The sequence below is a fragment of the Camelina sativa genome, chromosome 5, assembly GCF_030686135.1.
Source record: "Camelina sativa cultivar CO46 ecotype springtype chromosome 5, ASM3068613v1".
In the NCBI taxonomy this organism is placed as follows: domain Eukaryota; kingdom Viridiplantae; phylum Streptophyta; class Magnoliopsida; order Brassicales; family Brassicaceae; genus Camelina; species Camelina sativa.
In genome coordinates this window covers 5677416-5699860 of record NC_141884.1, presented here as the reverse complement: position 1 = coordinate 5699860, position 22445 = coordinate 5677416, and the positions used below count along the sequence as shown (strand labels likewise).

The window sequence follows — 22445 nt, the reverse complement described above, 5'->3', positions numbered from 1 at the left end:
TTAAATAGGTGTTAAAATATAATTTTGTTAGGGATAAACCCATTGGACCAGCCGTGGTTTTTTTATATTAGTTTGAATGTAGCTATCAGATTCTTCTTGTAGCCAGATTTCACATTCAAAGGTTGCTTCTCTTTTTATCCTTGCAAACTCATATAATGACGTGGGAAAACTTGTGGATGCAGCAACAAATCATAAGACGCCACGTTGCAAATCTTGATCGTTCTATAAAAAACGAAACCTGCTCTGTGTTCTTTGTTTGGTCTCGCCAAAAAAACAAGTAAAGAAGAGAGAAATGGAGGGTCTGATCCCGTTGGTTTACAAAGCCGTCATGCAAATCCGTTACGGCGACGAGTCATCGTCGCAGCAACTTTCTTCATCTTACTACGTTCGTCTTCCGGGAGATTCCGGTCGGTTCGGAAGATCCGATTTCGAAGTATCGGGTCGTGGATCTTCTTCCAATACGGCGCCGTCATCGTCGTCGAAGACCACCACCACCACCACTACGTTCGCTGTTTACAGGGGAGTCCAGTCACCAGTTTCTCGTCGGGTTGTCACGTGATTCACATGCGTTTCTGTAAGGAACCTGAAGATTCATGCGTTTGACGGTGTGAGGGTGGGAAGGGTTCGTGAATTTCGTTTCGTTTCGCTTTAGAGTTAGGGTTGGACCGGTTTAATAAAATAAACCTGATGTAATCATTCCGGTTTGGGAGATTGGTTCTCTAAGCGTGGGCTTTAAACTCAAAAGGGGTAGTCTTCGTGGCTTTTGATTTGTGTGTTCTTCCAATTGTATAAAAATTTATATGAATATACTGTATTTAGTTTATCCGTGATCACTTTTGTGAAATGATTCGAGCTTACGATGTTTTTTTTTTTCAATTTTAAATCAATTGAAATTGTAGAAATTATATGGGGGTAAATTCTGTTTACATGTACAAAAACAATACTTGAGAAGATAAAACTAAAAACAAAATTAATTAATTATGTTTGAACTATAAGACCATATGCAATGACGTCTATTTGAGCCGTCCCCGGGTATTTGTTTTTTAAAAATAAATCAAAAAAATCCAATAATGAAAAAACGTTTCTTAAAGAGGGACGTTTTCTCGTCCGTCTATTTGGCACGTGCCCTTTACTAATTCTTATAGTTTCGTTTGTGTTAATGTGATGTTTGGGCCTATTAGCTCTGTTGGCAACATGGTGCCCCATGTTAACTCAATGGTGGTGAGTTCGATCAACAACTTTGTGTATTAATAATCTTTTAACTCTTCTACATGTTTTAATAATCTTTTATTATTGATGCATTTTCTTTATTTTATTGTTTTTCGATATAAATATTTGTTTTATAATATATCTTTCTAGTTTTAGTTTAACTTCTAACAAATTTTAAATTATCTTACCCAAAAGTATATGAACAAAAATGCACAATTATTATAATATTTTTAGTTCATTTAATATTTTAGAGTTTATTTGTGTGATATTTTTCTATAATTACATTTCAAGTTTTCGTAACTTTGTAATTTATTCAGGGGACCAACTGTGAGGAACACATTCTATGAGTTGAATAAAATGTTTGTTTTTGTTTTGATGTTTTTATGTTTTATGTTTTATGTTTTTAATTTCTTAATTGTATGTTTTGAATAATATTATTATTTTATTCGGGGGACCAAATACAAATAGACACCAATACTCATGCTAAAAATAAGAAACTTTCAAAATAATAATATAAAAATTGAGGGACAAAAAATCGTCCCTAACCGTTCCCATGCTCTAAATGTCTCCGTCCCCGGCGAGGGTCATAACCGTCATTCCACTATATTTCAATTGATCCCATGCTCTAAATGTCTCCGTCCCCGGCGAGGGTCATAACCGTCATTCCACTATATTTCAATTGTCAGAAACAGAAGACTTTGACTGATGGTTTTGCTTCCACTGCCTGCCAAATAAGGTTTGGAATAATTTATTTAACAGCGTAATGTACTTAATTTCATGCAAACCTCTGAACAATGATGGCTGTCTTCTCTTCCACTCAATCGCATCAACTGTTCTTAAATTTCCGGGGAGAGGAATTGCGTTATAGCTTCGTGAGCCACCTTATTGATGCTTTCGAAAGGAATGGGATAAACATCTTCGTAGACAGATACGAGCTGAGAGGCAAAGACCTTAAAAATCTATTTGTAAGGCTTCAAGAGTCGAAGATCGCGCTGGCCATCTTCTCTACCAGGTCTATACTATTCTTTCACACTCTTGACGATTATCCAATATCTTCTTCACTGAACTAGAATATTCAAGGAACATACATAAATCATCTTGTATTAATTATAGGTATGCAGAGTCGCCGTGGTGTATGGATGAGTTGGTTACTATGAAGAAACTTGCGGATCAAGGAAAGCTCCTAGTCATTCCAATCTTCTACAACGTAGAGCCAGAAGACATCAGAAAACAGACAGGTGAGTTTGGTGAAAAATTCTGGACTCTCGCTAAAAGATCTACTGGAGATGAGATAAAGAAATGGAAAGAAGCCTTGGAATGTATTTCCGACAAGATGGGTTTGTCATTGGGAGACAAGAGGTACTTTAAGCGCACACTCACTCCATCCATCTTCTTCTTTTCCGTCTAATTAAAACCAAAGAAAGTTATGTTCTCTCTGTAATTTTCTTCAAAATGTGAAGTATGTTTTTCATTTATGTGAAGTATGTTATTCTTTCTTGGCAGATCTGAAGCCGATTTTATCAAGGAGATTGTCAAGGAAGTTCAGAGAGTTATAGCAGCAATTGGAACTGAGGACGAAGTGAATCATTTTGGGGAAAAAAACAAAAAGAATCGCAAATGCAATTTCCCACGTGAGATTACCGTTTTCAAGAGGATCAAAACCAAAAAGATAAAGTTTTGATGTAATTATTAGTGTTCTGCAATTATGTCTGGATAGTGTGAGTCTTTTATCTATTAAAGGTTCTATTTTTTCTTCTCTATGCTGCTGTTTAAATTCAGATCGATCTTGGGAATACCTGTGACTCAAGAAGAACCTCTCACTTTTCAAATGATTATCAATTTATCTCTAATACATATCAAAATCTACAACTTTATGTGGAGAAAAGATCCCACATCTGATAGATGTGAAGGGACTTGAGTAATATATAAAGGGTTAGGGCCTCTCCACTCATTGCCAATTGATTTTGAGTTGGAAGCCCACAGTAAAGTCCGAATTTAATATGGTATCAGAGCCTACACACGCTGGCCTGTTAATTAATCCGGCCCGGATAGAGGCTCGATCACTCTATTAATTGATGGCCCAAAGGAAGGCCTAATTCCTTCGAGATAGCTGAAAAAAATAGAGCATTATTTCGAGGGGGCGTGATGGATTCTGTCGAGATCAACGGCTAGAATAGCCATTATCTCGAGGGGGCGTGTGGAGAAAAGATCCCACATCTGATAGATGTGAAGGGACTTGAGTAATATATAAAGGGTTAGGGCCTCTCCACTCATTGCCAATTGGTTTTGAGTTGGAAGCCCAGTAAAACCCGAATTTAATACTTTATGTTGTTTTTTGAATCTATTGAATATTAAGGAAAGAGTATATGATTACTCTTTCCTTAATATTGAACAATCAGGTCGGGCAAGCTCGAATTCCTTTGTTAAATAAGTCGATGGAAGCGATAAAACGGCGTTGTATAGCCAGTGTTGCATAAAAGATTCTAAGCAAAGAAAAAGAAAAAAAAAAAAAAAAATTCCAAGCAAGTTTATATAACTAAACATAAAAGTGAGAAAGAGAAAGAAGAAGCCAGGAGCTTATTCACTCAAAAATCAAAATAGATTGTATTCTGGCTTATACAATAATACATTATTTGGTACAATGAAAGAAAGAGGTGAGTGGTTACCTGAAAAATCAGGTTCTTACTCGACAAAATCTTTAGCAAAATGCTTTCCCCAATACAATTCCTCTGGGTGGCTCAAACAGATTTGGCAATCGAAAACTGCTCCTAAACAGAAAAATTTCCTTTGGAGATCTGCTGTTGGTGCACTGGATCATGTGGAGTTTGTGGACTGCTTTTTGAAGATCTTCGATTCTTAGCAAAAGAAAGTCTATATCAAGGCGATTACTGAAGCAAGGCAGTGGCAGAGTGCGCAAATTGACATTCCCACTCTGACTCTGCAATTAGCAATCGATTTCGCCACCTTGAGGTTCGACTGATTTTACCTGTAGCGTGGATGCTGCTTCTTCAGGGCTGAGCGGGGATCCTCAAAGATCCATCGGGGTTGCTTATCTCCCAGGACTCCTCCTCTATTGAGGACTTTGGAATTGACGGTACATCACTTTTGAAAATAATAAATACCATCAATTATGTAGATATTGGTACCAAAACAACAAAAACGCTCATAGTGAAACGTGTCATTGGCCATACCTTTTAAAAGCAATTTTGAGGCAGAAACAAAACAAAAGGAGTTTATACTCTCTAAACTGAGTTGCGTCTTCTTCTTTTCTTTTTGCATCACATTCTCTCTCTTTTTTTTTCTTTTTTTTTTTTTTTTTGTTTCTTCTGTTTCATAGAGATGGCTGTTCCGATTCGTTTCTTCGAGCTGAACACTGGTGCCAAGTTACCTTCGGTCGGTCTCGGAACCTACGCCATGGCTCCGGAATCGATCGAACAGGCGATTAAGGTATTATTATTCAGATCGAATGTTAAGCTTTTAAAACAAAAATACATACTTACATTCCTCTCTGTCTCTTTGTCAATTCTAGATTGGGTACAGGCATATCGACTGTGCATCTATTTACGGTAACGAGAAAGAGGTACACAATTTTTAACATTGACAATTTCTCTTAAATTCTAAAAACAAAATAATTCTCTTGAACCATAATATGGATTTCATTTGGCAATAGATTAAAAGTTTTTGACTGGGTAACAGTGTAAGTTATAGCTTAGTTGGGGCTCATGGTGGCACAAGAATCCTCACAATATCCTTAAAACGTATTTGCACCATTGAATGAGTTAGGGAATATGACTCTGTTTTAGTCTGTTGTGTTAAAAGTGTTCTGTTTTCGGTTGTTCTCACGCTATGGTTCCATTTGTTAGATTGGTGGTGTATTGAAGAAGCTGATAGATGATGGTTTCGTGAAGCGTCAGGAGTTATTTATCACTTCCAAGCTCTGGTTTGTGCAACTACTTTCTCCTTTGGCCAAGCTTTTTTTCTAGTCTGCATATAATAAACACATGTGTTATGTTTTCTTCTTTTTTTTTATTTTTGGTTTTGTAGGTGCAATGATCATTTGCCTGAAGATGTGCCTAAGGCACTTGACAAAACATTACATGACTTACAGATTGACTATGTTGATCTATATCTGGTACATATAACTTAGCAAATGAATCTTGGATTTGTGTAGTTTCTTTCATTTTGATGTGTTTTTTTTGTTGAAAGATACATTGGCCAGTGAGCACGAAGAAGGAATCGACTACGCCAGCACCTGAGATGCTCACTAAACCTGATATACCAAGTACATGGAAAGCTATGGAAGCTCTGTATGACTCTGGAAAAGCTAAGGCAATTGGTGTGAGCAATTTCTCGTCGAAGAAGCTCAAAGATCTTCTTGATGTGGCACGTGTAACCCCTGCTGTTAACCAAGTGGAGTGTAACCCAGTTTGGCAGCAACATGGTCTTCATGAGCTATGCAAATCCAAAGGAGTTCACTTATCCGTGAGTATATTTACTGATTCTGAATTTGCCATGTTTATTTTTGTGAGTATGAGTTAATGAAGCTGCCATCATCATTGGTTTTTGATTGATGATAGGGTTACTCTCCTTTGGGTTCCCAAACTAAAGGAGAAGTCAGGCTAAAGGTTCTTCAGAACCAGATTGTCTCCGAGGTTGCAGAGAAACTTGGAAGAAGCACTGCTCAAGTGGCTCTCCGTTGGGGACTCCAAATGGGTCATAGTGTTCTACCAAAGAGCTCAAGCGAGGCTCGGCTCAAGGAGAACCTTGATGTTTTTGACTGGTCCATACCTGAAGATCTGTTTGCCAAGTTCTCTAACATTCCCCAGGCAAGTCATTTCCTCTGTTTTTTTTCTGGATCAGTCAAGTAACTTTCGGTTTGGTTTCTTATGATCTTCCCTCCTCTTCTTAACTATCTTGTTTCTTCGATAAATCATGGTTCTTTACTGGCCCTATAAATCTTGCAGGAAAAGCTAGTCCGAGCTGCTGAGTTTGTGCATGAGACATACGGCGTCTATAAGACCCTTGATGAGTTATGGGACGGTGAAATTTGAGATTAACTTCTCTCCTCTCTCTATCTGTAAAACCAATAAGGACACGGAAAATAAATATGTAATGTTTTTGTAATCCTTCCATGAGGTTTTATATATAATCCTTCCATGAGAAACACTAAACACATTAGGATTTCATGAGGTTTGACAAATGTTATTACTCTGCAGTACTCTTCAAACAATAAAATGATTTCAACATAAGAGAATTAGTCGAGCTTAAGATTATATCCTTAGTTCTCGCGTAAAGAGTTTTCCCAAACCATGTAAACATGTATGAAAATCAAAAACCATGTAATCATGTATGAACTTTGAATTTTTTACATGACATATTTTAGAAAGCTTTTCCATATTATTCTCCAATTTGTTCTCTATATAAAAGGGAATTAACTAGGTCGGCAGTGTGAATGTTGAACTCAAATTAGCCGTCTATATTGAATATTTTTAGTTGCTAGTGCGGTGTGTGGACCAAAAAGACGCAGAGGAAATCTAAATGAACGAATTAAGTTAGACCATGTGCCTCGGTGGTGATTTGGGCCGTCCCCTGTTTTTTTTGGATTTAAAATAAATAAATAAAAGCCCAAATTCGAAGAACCGTATCTTCATTCGGAACGTTTTTTGGTCGTCCACTTCGACGCGTGTTACGTTCTTATTGGATGTTCTATTTTCTCTAGGGTTAGAACAAAAATTTGTCGAGACTTTGGTTGTATCGTTTCTCTTCTCTCTCTCTCCCCGACGATCCGGTGCGATCTTCTCTCTCCCCGACGATCCGGTCCGATCTTCTCTCCCGGCGACGAAATCTCGTAGCTGATCTTCTCTCCCGGAGTTCTCGACCAGCTTATCCTCTCTCCCGAACCCCATCCGATATTCTCTCCCGGAGATCTCGAGGAATTCCCGATTTCAAGCCAACGAGTTCATCAAACCATTGCCGATTTCAAGCCGACGAGTTCATCAAACCATTGCCGCTTTCAAGGCGAAACCACGGCGGTTCAATCGTGGTAAATAAGGTTTGTCAACAACCTCCAATTTTCTGATTTCGTTGATTATCGAAACTATGTTCTATTGTAAATATGGTCTTTGTCGATAGGTTCTTTGGTCTCCGTGTATAGTTTGTTGTTTGTAATGTTTGTATATGGTCTCTTTGGTCTCCGTCTATTGGCTGTTGACAAACTTGTTTGGTCTCTTTGATTGAGATGAATCAATACTTAATTGAAAGAGGAGACCAAATATGGTGAAATATGATTGAAATAGGTTGTTGAAATATGGTGAATCAATACTTGTTTGGTCTCTTTGATTGAAATACTTGTTTGGTCTCTTTGATTGAGGTTGTTTGGTCTCGTTTTTGGGTTAGTTGAAATACTTGTTTGGATGAGCAGACTGTCTCAGTACTTTTTTTACTTGAATTGAAATATTTGTTTGGTCTCCGTGATCTTTTTAATCGAGTTTGTGGATGAGCACACTGTCTAAGTACAGTGTCTTGTTTTTATATTTGTTTGGTCTCGTTTGAAATACTTGTAAGTCAGTACACTATCTCGTTTTTATACTTGTTTGGTCTTGTTTTGAAATACTTGTAACTCAGCACACTGTCTCGTTTTTATACTTGTTTGGTCTCCGTGAACTGGTTTTTCAAAATAATGATTGTACATGGTCTCTATGTTACGGTTGTTTGGTCTGTGAATCATAGTTATTTTTTTCGTTAAATCATTTATTACGGTTGTTTGTTGTTTGTTTCAAATTGATATGCTTGCTGTGTAATAGTTAATGTATGGGAACTAGTTTGGTTTTGTGAAGTGTACTTGTCATAAATTGTGATTAGACTTTGGTTGTTAGGTCATTATGTTTTGTTACTTATTGCAAGTTACCTTTTAATCTATTAAACCCCAACCATCTTCTTTCTGTTTCCCTCATCTTCTTTCTATTTCCCTCATAAAACTCTTTCTATCAACTCGCTTCTCTTTTGTTATCCCTTCTCTTCTCTACTCGCTTTTCTTATCTTATCCGTTCTCTTCCCAACTCATTCTATAATCTTCTTCATATGGATTCTACGAATCCCTTGTATCACTCTTCTTCTTACTTAAACCTCCTTAACAGTCAAGAGGAAGGTGGTTTAAATGAAAACTTTCGTTGGGAAAGTTATCCACCTTCTGGACAGAGCAGCTCACAAATACCTCTTCACAGCTCGCAACCTTCTGAGGCACCAACTCTTTCTCAAGAAACACCATTGGGACGCAAGGAGAGAAAGACATGGGCACCCGCTGATGATGAAGTCTTGATCTCCGCATGGCTCAACACTTCAAAGGATGCCATTGTTGCAAATCAACAAAAGGGAGGAAGCTTCTGGCAAAGGATTAGTAAATACTATGCTAACACTCCACATGCTAGAAATGGTGGTGAACAGACGCTGGTGACACATTGCAAGCAGCGTTGGCACAAGATAAATGACCAAACTAACAAGTTCTGTGCCGCATTCGCAGCTGCAGAGAGAATGAACAGCTCTGGTCATTCAGAGAATGATATCATAAAGAATGCACATGATATCTACTTCGCTGACCATAATAAGCGGTTTAACCTTGAACATTGTTGGCGTCTGTTAAGGTTTGAGCAGAAATTTCTCAGCCTTAACACTATTAACACGCCCCCATCTCAGCCTGCAACAAAGAGGAAACCAGCCGCTGAAGGTTCACAATCATCAAGCTGCAATGTCGAGGACTATGAGAGAAGACCAGAAGGGATTAAGGCTGCGAAGGCAAAGAGGAACAATCCATCGGCGTCTAACGTGAAGACTCTTGCTGAGTATAAGAGCATGTGGGATGTCAAGAAAGAGGAATTGGCTGAAAAGGAGAAACTACAAAAGCTGGCCATCCTAGAAACTCTCTTAGCCAAAAAGGAACCTTTGAATGCGAGTGAAGAAGTTATCATGAACAAGATAGTGTCCCAATATTTCTGATCATTAACTATGTGTTTGTTGTTTGTTTTAAGCTTAATTTCTATGCATTGTTTTCCTATTAACTATGTTGTTTGTTGTTCTTTTGATTTATATGTCATGTTCTAGTAACTCGGCTTTTGTATCCCATGTTTTAAACCAAATCAATATAAGTCTTTCAATGTTCTAGTACTTCGCTTAATCAGTCTCTTTATTTCTTTTTACATTTGTGAAGTCAATTACTCTTATCTGATTCTTCTTGTTTATGTTCAGGTTTCTCTTCAAATGGGCCAAGGCTATAGCTATTTGCAGCCTGATTCATCCGATCTGGCTAGAAGGGACTCAGAGGACACTGCGGAGAGAGAAATAGAAGCTTTGATTGTTACGGATGAAGCAGAGTCAAGGCAATACCCACCACAACCCGAGGTTGAGCATGGATTCCCCAAGGTATGCTACTGTGGTGCGCAACCTATTCTATCCAACTACTACAACAGAAGGTATGTTATTTGAATTTGTCAGCCTTGTATAAGTTTCGGTAGTTATGCTAACTCTCTTACTTATTGCAGGTTCTTTACATGTCCAAATGTCGACGATGGAGAAATGCATATTCACAAGTGGTGGGATGTGGCTGTAATGGAGGAGATGCAAGACAGTGATAGACGATACGAAGTGATGGCTGAGAAGGTAGATTACTTAACCTTGTTCAATGACTATGAAGCAGACATCAATCTGATTAGAGATCAGAGTTACGCAACTGAACAGAAGCTGGTCATGTTGGAGGATGTAGTTTCTGATCTACGTAACGAAAATAGACTTACAAATGTAACTGATTTTCTTCTTGTTGGTGTAATGGCTATTTTCGCAGGCCTTCTAGGTATATTGTTCATGTCTACTTAAACTTGTTGTTTGGATGCTTGTTATTTTGGACACGGAAATTTGTTGTTGTATTCACATGTACTTGTTCTTGTATTCACGGATGCTTGTTCTTGTATTCACGGATGCTTGTTGTTTTGTGCACGAGTACTTGTACTTGTTCTTGTATCACGGATACTCGTTGTTTTGTGACTTTTAATATTTGTTGTTTTGTTATCACGGATACACATCTAGCCTCACTAGTCTCCATTATATATAAAGAACGTTCGAAGCATCAAACATTCACACCATCTTCAAACAAGAATCAAAGCAACAAACATTCACACCATATCAAAGCAACAAAAGAGAATTTCTTCCTTTATCTTCAATATCTCTTTGTCTCTTCCTTTATCTACCTTCCACTTCTTTCTCTTCAAATGGGATCATCTTCAAACCATTATCATTATCATGGAGATGATGATCATTATCACTATCAAGGAGATGATGGTGATAATTTTGATGCTTATTTACAAAATATTTATGATGCATCGCATAATATCCCGGAACCAAATGAGCCAAACGAAAGGATTTTTATCGAGAGAAACCGGGAAGAAGGTCACAATAATCTTTGGAATGATTATTTCAGTGACACTCCAACATATCCAGAATATCTATTCCGGCGACGGTTTCGCATGCACAAGCCTTTGTTCATGCGTATTGTCCAACGTCTCTCTACTGAAATCGAATATTTCCGCCAAACCCATGATGCAACCGGACGGGCTAGTGTATCACCTATACAAAAATGTACTGCAGCAATTCGTCAATTGGCATATGGTATTTCATCTGACAGTGTTGACGAATATGTAAGAATTGGTGCTTCAACAGCTCGGAAATGTTTGCACGAGTTTACTGCCGGCATCATCCAAGTGTTTGGAGATGAATACCTAAGACGTCCTACTCCGGAGGACCTAGAAAGACTACTCTATCAGAATGAACAGTGTGGTTTTCCCGGGATGATTGGGAGCATTGACTGTATGCATTGGGGGTGGAAAAATTGTCCCACGGCTTGGAAAGGCATGTATTCACGATCAACCGGAAAACCTACAATCGTGTTGGAAGCGGTAGCTTCCTATGACCTTTGGATATGGCATGCCTTTTTCGGAGCTCCAGGTACTATGAACGATCTTAACATTCTTGATCGATCTAATGTTTTTGATGATATAATAACCGGTCAAGCTCCGGAAGTGAATTTTGTTGTCAACGGAAGGGAGTACAACTTGGCGTACTATCTCACTGATGGTATTTATCCAAATTGGGCAACTTTTATTCAATCTATCCGACTTCCACAAGGTAGGAAAAAATCTCTCTTTTCTAAAAAACAAGAAGCTGTGCGGAAAGATGTTGAGCGTGCCTTTGGAGTCTTGCAAGGTAGATTCGCCGTTATTAAAAATCCGTCTCGTTTATGGGATAAAAACAGAATGGCAAATGTGATAAGATCATGCATAATACTCCACAATATGATTGTCGAAGATGAACGACATACATACAGTTACCAAAACATTGTTTCTGAATTTCAACACGGAGAACATGTGGATCAAACATATACCGTTGGTGCCGCCGGTGTTGGTTCAAATATCAGCAGTACGATTACTCGTCAAACAAGACTTTGGGATAAACAAGCTCATGACCAACTAAAACATGATTTGATTGAGCATATTTAGACTAACTTTGGACATCTTCCGGATAATGAAGATTGATTTTAAAATTTTTATGAATTGAATAAAATGTTTGTTTTTGTTTTGATGTTTTTATGTTTTATGATTTTTGTTATTAATTTCTTAATTGTATGTTTTTGTTTTTTTAACTTTAAATAATTAATCTTTAAACTTTTAAAATATTATTATTTTATTCGAGGGACCAATTACAAATAGACACCAATGCTCATACTAAAAATAAGAAACTTTCTAAATATTATTATTAAATATGAGGGACCAAAAAAAAGTTCCAACCGATGTGCTTGCTCTTAGGTGCCACCGTCCACGTAAGGCTTTAATATCTGACGTGACATTATGCCAATACACTTTTTAGGTTTTAACTTTTAATGAAAGGAAAAAGACAATTTCGTCGGCACGAGTCTCCCGCCGCTGTCGCTTTCACACTTGTCACTCTTTTATTTTTCTTGAAATAGTGACGTTAATAAATGCTGAGTGCGTCTCACAGCAAACAACACACTACCACATCTGATAATGGCGAATGCGATCAAATGCTTTGAGCTTAACACCGGCGCTAAGATCCCCTCGGTGGGTCTCGGTACATGGCAGTCCTCTCCTGGCCTCGTTGGTGATGCAGTCGCTGCGGCTGTTAAGGTTTGTCTTTCGAAACTTTTATTTTTATTTTATTCTCCAGCTTTATGAATCCATACTTCTTTTTTTTTTGTTTTCTTGTGTAAAAATTATAATCCAATCTTAACTCTAATTGCAGATTGGTTATCGTCATATTGATTGTGCTAAGCTGTATGACAACGAAAAAGAGGTAGAAACCACACATATATCTTTTTGGATCTTGAATTGATCTTTCAATTATTCATTGATTCTTCTAAAAGATACTACTTATTCTTCTTATATTGTCTTTGTTGTGTTGATGGCAAAAGTGTTTGTTTATACAATTTTCAATTTTGATTGATAATGCTGATGGAATCATGGAAAGACTCTTTACTATCTATGTGCCTTTTGGCTTGTTAATGATCTACTTTCAATATCTTGAGTTTTGTTGCTTTCCTCTGTTTCTCTTTTCACAGATTGGGGCAGTTCTGAAAAAATTGTTTGAAGACAATGTAGTGAAACGTGAGGAGTTGTTCATCACCTCCAAGCTCTGGTATGATCTTTGATTTATCTAATGCATATTTCTGTAATTAAGTCATGTAACTAGCTTTAATCATTTTGCATTTTTACAAATTGTGTATCATCATAGGTGTAATGATCATGACCCTCAAGATGTCCCGGAGGCATTGAACAAAACTCTGCAAGATCTGCAGCTTGACTACGTCGATCTTTATCTGGTAAACACCACTTCCTTGTAACAGTTACACAATTTTTATGTTGTTAAACAAAATCTACGTAGCATTATGGGGAAAGATTATTGCATAACATTTTGTTTGTGATTGTTGTTGAAGATTCACTGGCCTTTACGGGTAAAGAAAGGTTCCGTTGGAGTTAAGATGGAGGATCTTTTGCCTACAGATATTCCTAGCACATGGAAAGCGATGGAAGCACTCTATGATTCGGGCAAGGCAAGAGCCATAGGTGTAAGCAATTTCTCCACCAAGAAACTAGCTGACCTCTTGGAGTTAGCTCGTGTTCCTCCTGCTGTTAACCAGGTCGAATGTCATCCTTCTTGGAGACAGACCAAGCTACGAGAGTTCTGCAAATCCAAAGGGGTTCACCTCAGTGTAAGCATTACTACTCATCTCACCAATTCATTTAAGGGTACATTGATTAAATTAATATTTTTGTGCAGGCATACTCGCCATTGGGTTCTCCAGGGACAACGTGGCTCAAGAGCGATGTTCTGAAGAACCCTATACTCAATATGGTCGCAGAAAAGCTCGGAAAATCTCCCGCGCAAGTAGCGCTTTGTTGGGGACTCCAAATGGGTCACAGTGTGCTTCCCAAGAGTACTAATATAGGTAGACTCCGAGAGAACTTTGATGTTTTTGACTGGTCAATACCGGATGACTTGTTCGTTAAGTTTTCTGAGATTGAACAGGTACGTTCTTAACATTTCATTGCAATAATTAAGTTAGTTGCTATGCTATTTCTCGGCTTGATCTCGAACTAAAAATTATATATATTTGAATTAAAAATGCAGGCTAGGTTAGTGACAGGTTCCTTCTTTGTTCATGAGACACTGAGCCCTTATAAGTCTCTTGAAGAATTATGGGATGGCGAGATATGATGTTTAGCTCATCTGTTTGATATGTTTGTTTTCTCTGATGGACTTGTCAATTTCTTATTGATGTTGTCATTGATGTATCAAATTTGTTTCTATTGAAAGAATCTTATTATACATTTTGTAATGTATTGTAGTTTTTTCAAACCGGAACTAAATTTGATGTTTTGTATGTGGTTGTGAACATACCAATTAAACTCATGCATTCACATTACATTAGAGCTAAAGAAAAGACCAAACTAGTATTCAATCTCAGGATAAAATAGTTAATCAAAATAATAAGGATTCAGTCGGATTTGATGATCAATGTGTCAATATGTTGTATTTTTGAGATGGCATATCCTAAATCTCACATCCAAAAAAAAAGAATATAAGAAATTTTTCAAAATTAGTAAGACCACCTCCCTTGGTCATATGATGGGTGTCTTTAGTAGTTGCAACACTCCAAAAGATCATTTTGTATATTCACGAAACTAAAGACTTCGATTATTTTGTATTTTTTCTTACAAAATCTGTTTCTAAAATGAATCCGCTAACTAGAGAATCTTATCTTGACTCGGACCAAAACGTGTCGCCATCAGAGAACAGAGGACAGCAAAGAGTTAACCTAAATTAACGAATAAGATACATGCGACCGTCCACGTAATGAGTGATATCTGACGTGACAATACTTATTAGAATTAAGGAAAGGAAAAAAGACAACCCGTCTTCCTCTCACACTTGTCACTCTTCTTTTATTTTCTTGAAATAGTTGGACGTTACCAAATGCTGACTGCGTTGAAACCACATCTGAATCATGGCGAATGAGGTCAAATGCTTCGAGCTCAACACCGGCGCTAAGATCCCCTCGGTAGGTCTGGGTACATGGCAGGCCTCTACTGGCCTTGTTGGTGATGCAGTCGCCGCCGCTGTTAAGGTTTGTCTTTTATGTATATAATTCGATTCTTATCTTCTTCACATCTCTTTTATGTAATTCAATTCTTATTTGCTTCCCATCTCTCTCTCTTTTTTTTCTTCATCATGATGATTCCATAACTCTGTTTCAATTTGTTTTCCTCATATTGAAGATGTTTAATGTTAATTCTAAATTGCAGATTGGCTATCGTCATATTGATTGTGCTAAGCTGTATGGCAACGAAAAAGAGGTAGAACCACACTTAATAATTTTATCTTTTTGGATCTTGAATTGATCTTACACAGTTTAATTCTTGTTAATTGTCTTTGTTGTGTTTATGGACATAGTATTTGTTTGATAGAGAATAATACTGATGAAAAGAGTCTTTAATATGTGCATTTGCCTTGTTACAATATCAATTTCTTGAATCCATTTTGTTGCTTTCCTCTGTTTATCTTTCACAGATTGGGGCAGTTCTGAAAAAATTGTTTGAAGACAATGTAGTGAAACGTGAGGAGTTGTTCATTACCTCCAAGCTCTGGTATATATTACTTGTCTAATGCTTATATATTTCTGTGAATAAGTGTACGTTAGCTTTAATCATCTTGGATTTACAATTACAAATTGTGTATCATATTTAAAGGTGTACTGATCATGACCCCAAAGATGTCCCGGAGGCATTGAACAAAACTCTGCAAGATCTACAGCTTGACTACGTCGATCTTTATCTGGTAAACATCACTTCTTTGTAACAGTTACACAAAATTTATGTTGTTCAACAAATGAGAGCAAACCTGTTTATATACTTTAAACAAAATCTACATAGCATTATGGGGGGAAAGATTATTGCATAACATTTTGTTTGTGATCTTCTTGAAGATGCACTGGCCTGCACGGATGAAGAAAGGTTCTGTTGGTATTAAGGCTGAGAACTTTTTGCCTGTAGATATTCCTAGCACATGGAAAGCGATGGAAGCACTCTATGACTCGGGCAAGGCACGAGCCATAGGTGTAAGCAATTTCTCCACCAAGAAACTAGCTGATCTCTTGGAGTTAGCTCGTGTCCCTCCTGCTGTTAACCAGGTCGAATGTCATCCTTCTTGGCGACAGACTAAGCTACGAGAGTTCTGCAAATCCAAAGGTGTTCACCTCAGTGTAAGGCAGCACTACTCATCCTCACCAATCCATTTACTTTCTACCTTATACATTGGTTGAATGATTTTTTTTTTTTTTGCAGGCATACTCACCGTTGGGTTCTCCAGGGACAACAGGGCTCAAGAGCGATGTTCTAAAGAACCCCATACTGCATATGGTCGCGGGAAAGCTTGGAAAATCTCCTGCTCAAGTTGCGCTTCGCTGGGGACTCCAAATGGGTCATAGTGTGCTTCCCAAGAGTACCAACGAAGGAAGACTCAGAGAGAATTTTGATGTTTTCGATTGGTCAATACCTGATGACTTGTTCAATAAGTTTTCTGAGATTTCACAGGTACGTTCTTAAGATTATATTCAATAAAGTTGGTTGCTATGCTATTGTTAAAAGTAATTCATCATCACTTTCACATGTGCTACAAAGATTTACTGAAAGTCAAAAAGAGAAGGTAATTAAATAGGACGGTGCTTCTATTGTTGAAATAAGAAGTGGTGGTTGTTATGTTTGTCAACAAAAGTGGGCTGCAAGCTTCCTATAAATAGAGAGAGATCAAGCGAGAGCAAATCATCCCATAGCATCCAATATAATAAAGAGAAGTTGCAATACTAAGCAACATATAAATAAGAGAGTGTGTGAGGTTTGGAAAAATAACGAGTGGTGTGAGATTTGAGTGTTTTTACTATAAGTTATAAACTTTGTATTGTGAGTGATTTACAAATAAATATAAGAGTGTTTTATTTAGTTGGCTTATATATTTGTGGTTAATTTATAAATTGTGTATTTACAAGATACCAATTATACTTTAACCCAATATTAAACCGATTAATTTCTCAACATTTGGTATCAGAGCGAAGTCGATCCGACCAACTCTAATATATATTTGTTTAGTTGTTATTTGGAAGCTTTTGGTAAAATCATGACGGATTTTACTACCTCTATTGAGAAGCTCAATAACAACAATTATGGGTCATGGAGTACTCGCATGAAGTTTTATTTGCTCGGACAAGATTTATGGGATATCGTTAACGGAGCTGAGACGACACCACCAAGAGAAGCAAGAAGCACAGATACAACTTCCGACACCTCAACCTCAACACCGGTACGACAAGATGCTGCACCTCAAAGACCAACGAGTGATCATGACGCCTTAAAGAAGTGGAAGGTCAAGGCTGGTAAAGCCATGTATGCTTTAACCGTGGCTGTAGAAGAAGATTTTCTACAACGGATTAAAGATGCCCGAACACCAAAAGAAGCTTGGGACATATTGACGGCAATCTTTGCGAAGAAGAATGACGCAAAATTACAAAGGCTTGAGAATGAGCTTTTGTCTATCTCCCAGAAGAATATGACCGTGAGTCAATATTTTTCAAAAGTGAAGTCTCTTTGTGATGAGATTTCTAAACTAGATCCTGAAAATTCTATTACTCAGACAAGAATGAAAAGAATTATCATTCATGGTCTGAAGCCAGAATACAAGAGTATTATTACGGCAACTCGGGGCTGGGCTACCGAGCCAACTTTAGCAGATCTAGAGAATTTGCTAATGAATGAGGAGGATCTAGATAAACCCACACTTAGCCGACCAACCAATGGTGAAGAGACAGCTTTATTCACCAATAAGAGAAATGACCAAGGTTATGGTTATGGTCGTGGTCGAGGACGTGGTCGAGGTCGCGGTCGAGGACGCGGACGTGGTACCGGGAGATTCAACGGACAAGAACGAGATGCTCAAGGAAACCATGAGAGAAGTTTCCAATCAGGGGGAGCTCGAGGAGCTCAAAATAATCAAGGTGGTCAGAATCGATGGCAACAAAATAATAATGAAAGTGATGCATGTTACCATTGTGGCAAGAAGGGACATTATGCAAGAAATTGTTGGTCAAAGAAAGTTGAAGGAAATGCTGCCACAAGTTCAAAGAATGAAGGACATGGAGAAGAAGATTGGGAGTTTGAAACTTCTTTCTTTGCGGAGGAAGTGGATCTTGATGATGGAAGAGAGGAAGACTCAATAAAAGAATTTGCACTCACCGCTGTATGCGATCACTCAGTCGACTACAAAAATGATTGGATCGTTGACTCTGGGTGTTCAAATCATATGACAGGAGATGTGTCAAAATTAGTGAACATCACAAAATACAATGGAGATCGTGTTATTATAACAGCTGATAACACACAATTGCCAATAGCCCATGTTGGTGAGACAAATCTACCACAAAAGAATGGACATGAAGAAATTCAACTTCGAAATGTTTACCATGTCCCAGGAATGAAGAAGAACCTGTTATCCGTACCCCAACTCACAAGTGCAGGCAACTACGTACTGTTTGGTCCAGAAGATGTGAAGGTGTATCGAGAATTAAAAATTATTGGCACACCGTTCATAGAAGGACCAAAAATGAGGGCTATTTATGTGATGTCAGCAGAAGAAGCCTATGTTGAAAAAACGAGGAGAAGTGACACTGGCGACTTGTGGCATGCACGACTCGGACATGTCAATTACAGCAAATTAAAGATTATGATGCAGAAGTCGATGTTGAAGGGACTCCCACAACTTGAGATGAACCATGAGATTGTGTGCGCAGGATGCCAATATGGTAAGGCACATCAATTGCCTTACAAGGATTCAAATTTTAAAGCTAAGGAGCCGTTGGAGCTGGTTCATTCAGATTTGCTGGGAAAAATCAAACAACCATCAACACGTGGTTATCAATATTTGATAACCTTTATTGATGATTTTTCAAGATACGTATGGGTTTATTTTCTAAAGCATAAAGATGAGGCTTTAGAAAAATTTAAAGAATTCAAGACCACAGTAGAACGTGAGCTCGGTAAAACGATCAAGTGCCTACGCACTGATAATGGAGGAGAATACACTTCAAACGAGTTTAACAACTACCTTAAGGAGGTTAATATTCGGAGACAACTCACTTGTGCAAAAACTCCACAACAAAATGGAGTAGCCGAAAGAAAGAATCGCCACCTCGCAGAAATTTGTCGAAGTCTTCTGCACGCTAAGAACGTTGATACAAGATTTTGGGCAGAATGCATGAAGACGGGTGTTTATATCACCAATAGGCTGCCACAACCAAGATTGGAGTTTGTTTCACCATTTCAGAAGTTATATGATGTGAAACCAACGGTCAGTTACTTTCGAGTATTTGGATGTGTGTGCTATGTTTTTATTGCCGATGAAGATCGCAGTAAATTTGACAAGAAGGCCATTCGCTGCATTTTTGTGGGATACGACGAACAAAAGAAAGGCTGGAGATGTTGTGATCCCAATACAAACAAGATATATGTCTCACGAAATGTTGTATTCGATGAGGCATCTTCGTGGTGGGCAAACAAGGTAGCTTTACCAGATACGCATGAGTTGCAAGAAAAATTACAAACGAAGTTACAACTAGAATCGTCTCCTGGCAATGAAGACACAGAAGAACAGTTACCGTCACCTCAATCGAACGTTGGATCCAAGTCAAGAAGCCCTTGGAAAACAGGTGTTCATGAAACACCAAATGAAGTGGAGACCACTCAACAAGAAGAACAACAAGTGGAGCCAGTACAACCTCAACTACGAAGGTCTATAAGAGAAAGACGTAAAAATCCAAAGTACATAAATGCTGCGTATGCTGAAGTTAAAGAGCCAACTACATTCGAAGAAGCGTCAAGGAATCCAGAATGGAGAAAAGCTATGGAAGAAGAAATTTTGGCACTAAAACAAAATCAAACTTGGAATTTAGTGCCTAAACCGGAAGGTGTTAAACCAATATCCTGCAAATGGGTTTACAAGCTGAAAACTCTTCCAGACGGTACAATCGAACGATACAAGGCCCGATTAGTTGTACGTGGATTTTCTCAAGAGTATGGTATAGACTATGATGAGACATTTAGTCCAGTGGCAAAGATAACCACAGTTCGTGTGCTACTAGCACTAGCCGCAAGTAAGTCATGGAATTTATGGCAGATGGATGTGAAGAACGCTTTTCTAAATGGAGAACTTGATCGTGAAATTTATATTGATCAACCCCAAGGATTCGTAAATCACGAAAAACCAGAGTATGTGTGCAAATTAAAGAAGGCTTTGTATGGTTTAAAGCAGGCGCCTAGAGCATGGTACGGGAAGATTGCGGAGTTTTTAGTCCAAAGTGGTTATCATGTTGCCCCATCAGATTCGAGTCTGTTCGTGAAGATTCAAGGAGAAAAATTATCAATTATTCTTGTATATGTCGATGATATAATCATCACCGGAGATGACACGGGCGAGATTCAAAGGACAAGGGAAAACTTGTTTGTTCGATTTCAAATGAAAGAACTTGGTGAATTAAATCACTTCCTAGGATTGGAAGTTGAAAGAACAAAAGACGGCATATTTCTTGGTCAACAGAAATATGCAAGAGATCTCATTCAGAAGTTTGGGTTAGCTGAGTGTAAACCAATCACTACACCAATGGAGCCAAATTTGAAGTTGTGTGCCTATGATGGAAAAGACTTGGATGATACAACAATGTATCGACAAATCGTAGGTAGTCTTATCTATCTTACTCTTTCTAGACCCGACATAACTTTCGCTGTAGGCGTTGTTAGCAGGTTCATGCAGAAACCGAAGAAACCACACCTTGAAGCAGTTAAAAGAATCTTGAGATATATCAAAGGCACGATTGATTGGGGACTCCTTTACAAGAAAGGAGTACAAAGTAAGCTCAATGGTTATTGCGATGCTGACTATGCTGGAGATCATGACACTCGGAGGTCAACTACTGGATATGTATTTAACCTTGGTTCTGGAGCTATATCATGGTGCAGTAAGAGACAACCTACCGTTTCTCTTTCAACCACAGAAGCAGAATATAGAGCAGGAGCAATGGCAACACAAGAATGTGCTTGGTTGACTCAACTCATGAAAGATTTAAACCAACCGATAGAAGATGGAGTTCCATTACACTGTGACAACCTGTCAGCAGTTCGTTTAGCCGAAAATCCTGTTTTTCATGCTCGAACAAAACATGTGGAGGTACATTATCATTTCTTGCGAGAAAAGGTACTTCAAGGAGATATTGTCATGAAACCAATCAAGACACAAGATCAGGTTGCAGACATCTTTACAAAAAGCTTATCTGCATCTAAGGTTATCGGATTTCGAATGTTACTTGGAATGACTACACGCACAAGGAAAGTTGATAATGAGGGGGAGTGTTAAAAGTAATTCATCATCATTTTCACATGTGCTACAAAGATTTACTGAAAGTCAAAAAGAGAAGGTAATTAAATAGGACGGTGCTTCTATTGTTGAAATAAGAAGTGGTGGTTGTTATGTTTGTCAACAAAAGTGGGCTGCAAGCTTCCTATAAATAGAGAGAGATCAAGCGAGAGCAAATCATCCCATAGCATCCAATATAATAAAGAGAAGTTGCAATACTAAGCAACATATAAATAAGAGAGTGTGTGAGGTTTGGAAAAATAACGAGTGGTGTGAGATTTGAGTGTTTTTACTATAAGTTATAAACTTTGTATTGTGAGTGATTTACAAATAAATATAAGAGTGTTTTATTTAGTTGGCTTATATATTTGTGGTTAATTTATAAATTGTGTATTTACAAGATACCAATTATACTTTAACCCAATATTAAACCGATTAATTTCTCAACAGCTATATCTCGGCTTGATGATCTCGGACTGAGAGTTTTTTATTTGGATTAAAAATGCAGGCTAGGTCAGTCATCGATGGCTCCTTGTTTGTTCATGAGACATTGAGCCCTTATAAGTCTATTGAAGAATTATGGGATGGCGAGATATGATGTTTAGCTGATCTGTTTGTTCTGCCAAATAATGTGAGGTTTTTCTCTGATGGACTTGTCAATTTTCTTATGGATGTTGTCACTGATATATTAATTTACCATCACATTTGTTTTTCTATTGAACTTTTATAACAAGATCGATTCTTATTATACATTTTGTAATGTATTGTAGACTTGTAGTTATATCAAACCGGAAATATGATGTTTGCATATGGTTGTGACTTGTGAACATACCAATCAAACTCCTGCATTCACATTGCATTAGAGCTAGCTTTTTAAAAAAAAGTCTAAACGAGTATTCAATCTTAGAACAAAATATACAATCAAAAGTTCAAAATTATAAGGATCAATGTGACAATAAGTTGTAGCTTCGAGACGACATATTCTAAATCTCATATCCAAAAATATATTAGAAATTTTCAATATTTGTAAGGATCATAAAAAGACCATTCTTCTCTTTGTCTAACCAGTTTTGAGATTGAATTTAAGTATATGTTTACAAAGAGAGTCTTCTAGAATTCTTAGATTTGAAAATATGTTTTTGTAGTATAGATCTTTTCGTATTGCATACTTAAAGAGTGCAATTTGCAGTCATGCGATAATGTGAGAAACGAGATACATACATACA

The 22445-nt window shown here is 37.7% G+C and overlaps 5 protein-coding genes and 1 long non-coding RNA gene across 7 annotated transcripts; 5 read left to right on the top strand and 1 right to left on the bottom strand.

Annotated features, from left to right (window-relative positions):
* Nucleotides 1–241: 241 nt before the first annotated feature.
* On the top strand, nucleotides 242–823 carry LOC109133066 (uncharacterized). The gene has a single exon (XM_019245721.2). The coding sequence runs from the start codon at nucleotides 293–295 to the stop codon at nucleotides 557–559; it is 267 nt and encodes an 88-aa protein (XP_019101266.1). The 5' UTR covers nucleotides 242–292; the 3' UTR covers nucleotides 560–823.
* Nucleotides 824–1569: 746 nt separating this feature from the next.
* LOC147943297 (uncharacterized) lies at nucleotides 1570–4014 on the bottom strand. The gene is made up of 2 exons (XR_015598408.1): nucleotides 3876–4014; nucleotides 1570–1933 (listed from the first exon to the last, which is right to left on the bottom strand). It is a non-coding gene; the product is annotated as an uncharacterized LOC147943297 (long non-coding RNA).
* On the top strand, nucleotides 3669–6455 carry LOC104785712 (aldo-keto reductase family 4 member C8). The gene is made up of 7 exons (XM_010510977.3): nucleotides 3669–4656; nucleotides 4739–4789; nucleotides 5073–5149; nucleotides 5254–5341; nucleotides 5416–5691; nucleotides 5787–6035; nucleotides 6174–6455. Exons 1-7 carry the CDS (start codon nucleotides 4549–4551, stop codon nucleotides 6258–6260), a joined length of 936 nt encoding a protein of 311 aa, XP_010509279.2. The 5' UTR covers nucleotides 3669–4548; the 3' UTR covers nucleotides 6261–6455.
* A 1834-nt stretch (nucleotides 6456–8289) lies between these two features.
* LOC147943296 (glutathione S-transferase T3-like) lies at nucleotides 8290–9201 on the top strand. Its single transcript, XM_087512197.1, has one exon. It carries the CDS (start codon nucleotides 8290–8292, stop codon nucleotides 9199–9201), a length of 912 nt encoding a protein of 303 aa, XP_087368323.1.
* A 2897-nt stretch (nucleotides 9202–12098) lies between these two features.
* On the top strand, nucleotides 12099–14124 carry LOC104792569 (NADPH-dependent aldo-keto reductase, chloroplastic). Its single transcript, XM_010518749.3, has 7 exons — nucleotides 12099–12395; nucleotides 12511–12561; nucleotides 12827–12903; nucleotides 13000–13087; nucleotides 13202–13477; nucleotides 13546–13794; nucleotides 13897–14124. The coding sequence occupies exons 1-7, from the start codon at nucleotides 12276–12278 to the stop codon at nucleotides 13981–13983; spliced, it is 948 nt and encodes a 315-aa protein (XP_010517051.2). The 5' UTR covers nucleotides 12099–12275; the 3' UTR covers nucleotides 13984–14124.
* A 553-nt stretch (nucleotides 14125–14677) lies between these two features.
* On the top strand, nucleotides 14678–21971 carry LOC147943295 (NADPH-dependent aldo-keto reductase, chloroplastic-like). 2 transcript variants are annotated; one of them, XM_087513187.1, is made up of 7 exons: nucleotides 14678–14893; nucleotides 15072–15122; nucleotides 15337–15413; nucleotides 15516–15603; nucleotides 15752–16027; nucleotides 16110–16358; nucleotides 21728–21971. In XM_087513187.1, the coding sequence occupies exons 1-7, from the start codon at nucleotides 14774–14776 to the stop codon at nucleotides 21815–21817; spliced, it is 951 nt and encodes a 316-aa protein (XP_087369313.1). In that variant the 5' UTR covers nucleotides 14678–14773; the 3' UTR covers nucleotides 21818–21971. The 2 variants fall into 2 exon arrangements, with proteins under 2 accessions (XP_087369313.1, XP_087369314.1); XM_087513188.1 differs by lacking the exon at nucleotides 21728–21971 and adding an exon at nucleotides 16446–16763.
* The last annotated feature ends 474 nt before the right edge of the window (nucleotides 21972–22445 follow it).

Coding starts and splice junctions, on each gene's coding strand:
- LOC104785712 (XM_010510977.3), top strand. CDS start 4,549: ATGGCTGTTCCGATTCGTTTCTTCGAGCTGAACACTGGTGCCAAGTTA. Junction 5,342..5,415: donor ACTATGTTGATCTATATCTG/GTACATATAACT, acceptor TTTTGTTGAAAG/ATACATTGGCCAGTGAGCAC. Junction 6,036..6,173: donor AGTTCTCTAACATTCCCCAG/GCAAGTCATTTC, acceptor TAAATCTTGCAG/GAAAAGCTAGTCCGAGCTGC.
- LOC147943296 (XM_087512197.1), top strand. CDS start 8,290: ATGGATTCTACGAATCCCTTGTATCACTCTTCTTCTTACTTAAACCTC.
- LOC147943295 (XM_087513187.1), top strand. CDS start 14,774: ATGGCGAATGAGGTCAAATGCTTCGAGCTCAACACCGGCGCTAAGATC. Junction 15,604..15,751: donor ACTACGTCGATCTTTATCTG/GTAAACATCACT, acceptor ATCTTCTTGAAG/ATGCACTGGCCTGCACGGAT. Junction 16,028..16,109: donor CCAAAGGTGTTCACCTCAGT/GTAAGGCAGCAC, acceptor TTTTTTTTGCAG/GCATACTCACCGTTGGGTTC.
- LOC109133066 (XM_019245721.2), top strand. CDS start 293: ATGGAGGGTCTGATCCCGTTGGTTTACAAAGCCGTCATGCAAATCCGT.
- LOC104792569 (XM_010518749.3), top strand. CDS start 12,276: ATGGCGAATGCGATCAAATGCTTTGAGCTTAACACCGGCGCTAAGATC. Junction 12,562..12,826: donor TGTATGACAACGAAAAAGAG/GTAGAAACCACA, acceptor CTCTTTTCACAG/ATTGGGGCAGTTCTGAAAAA. Junction 13,795..13,896: donor AGTTTTCTGAGATTGAACAG/GTACGTTCTTAA, acceptor TTAAAAATGCAG/GCTAGGTTAGTGACAGGTTC.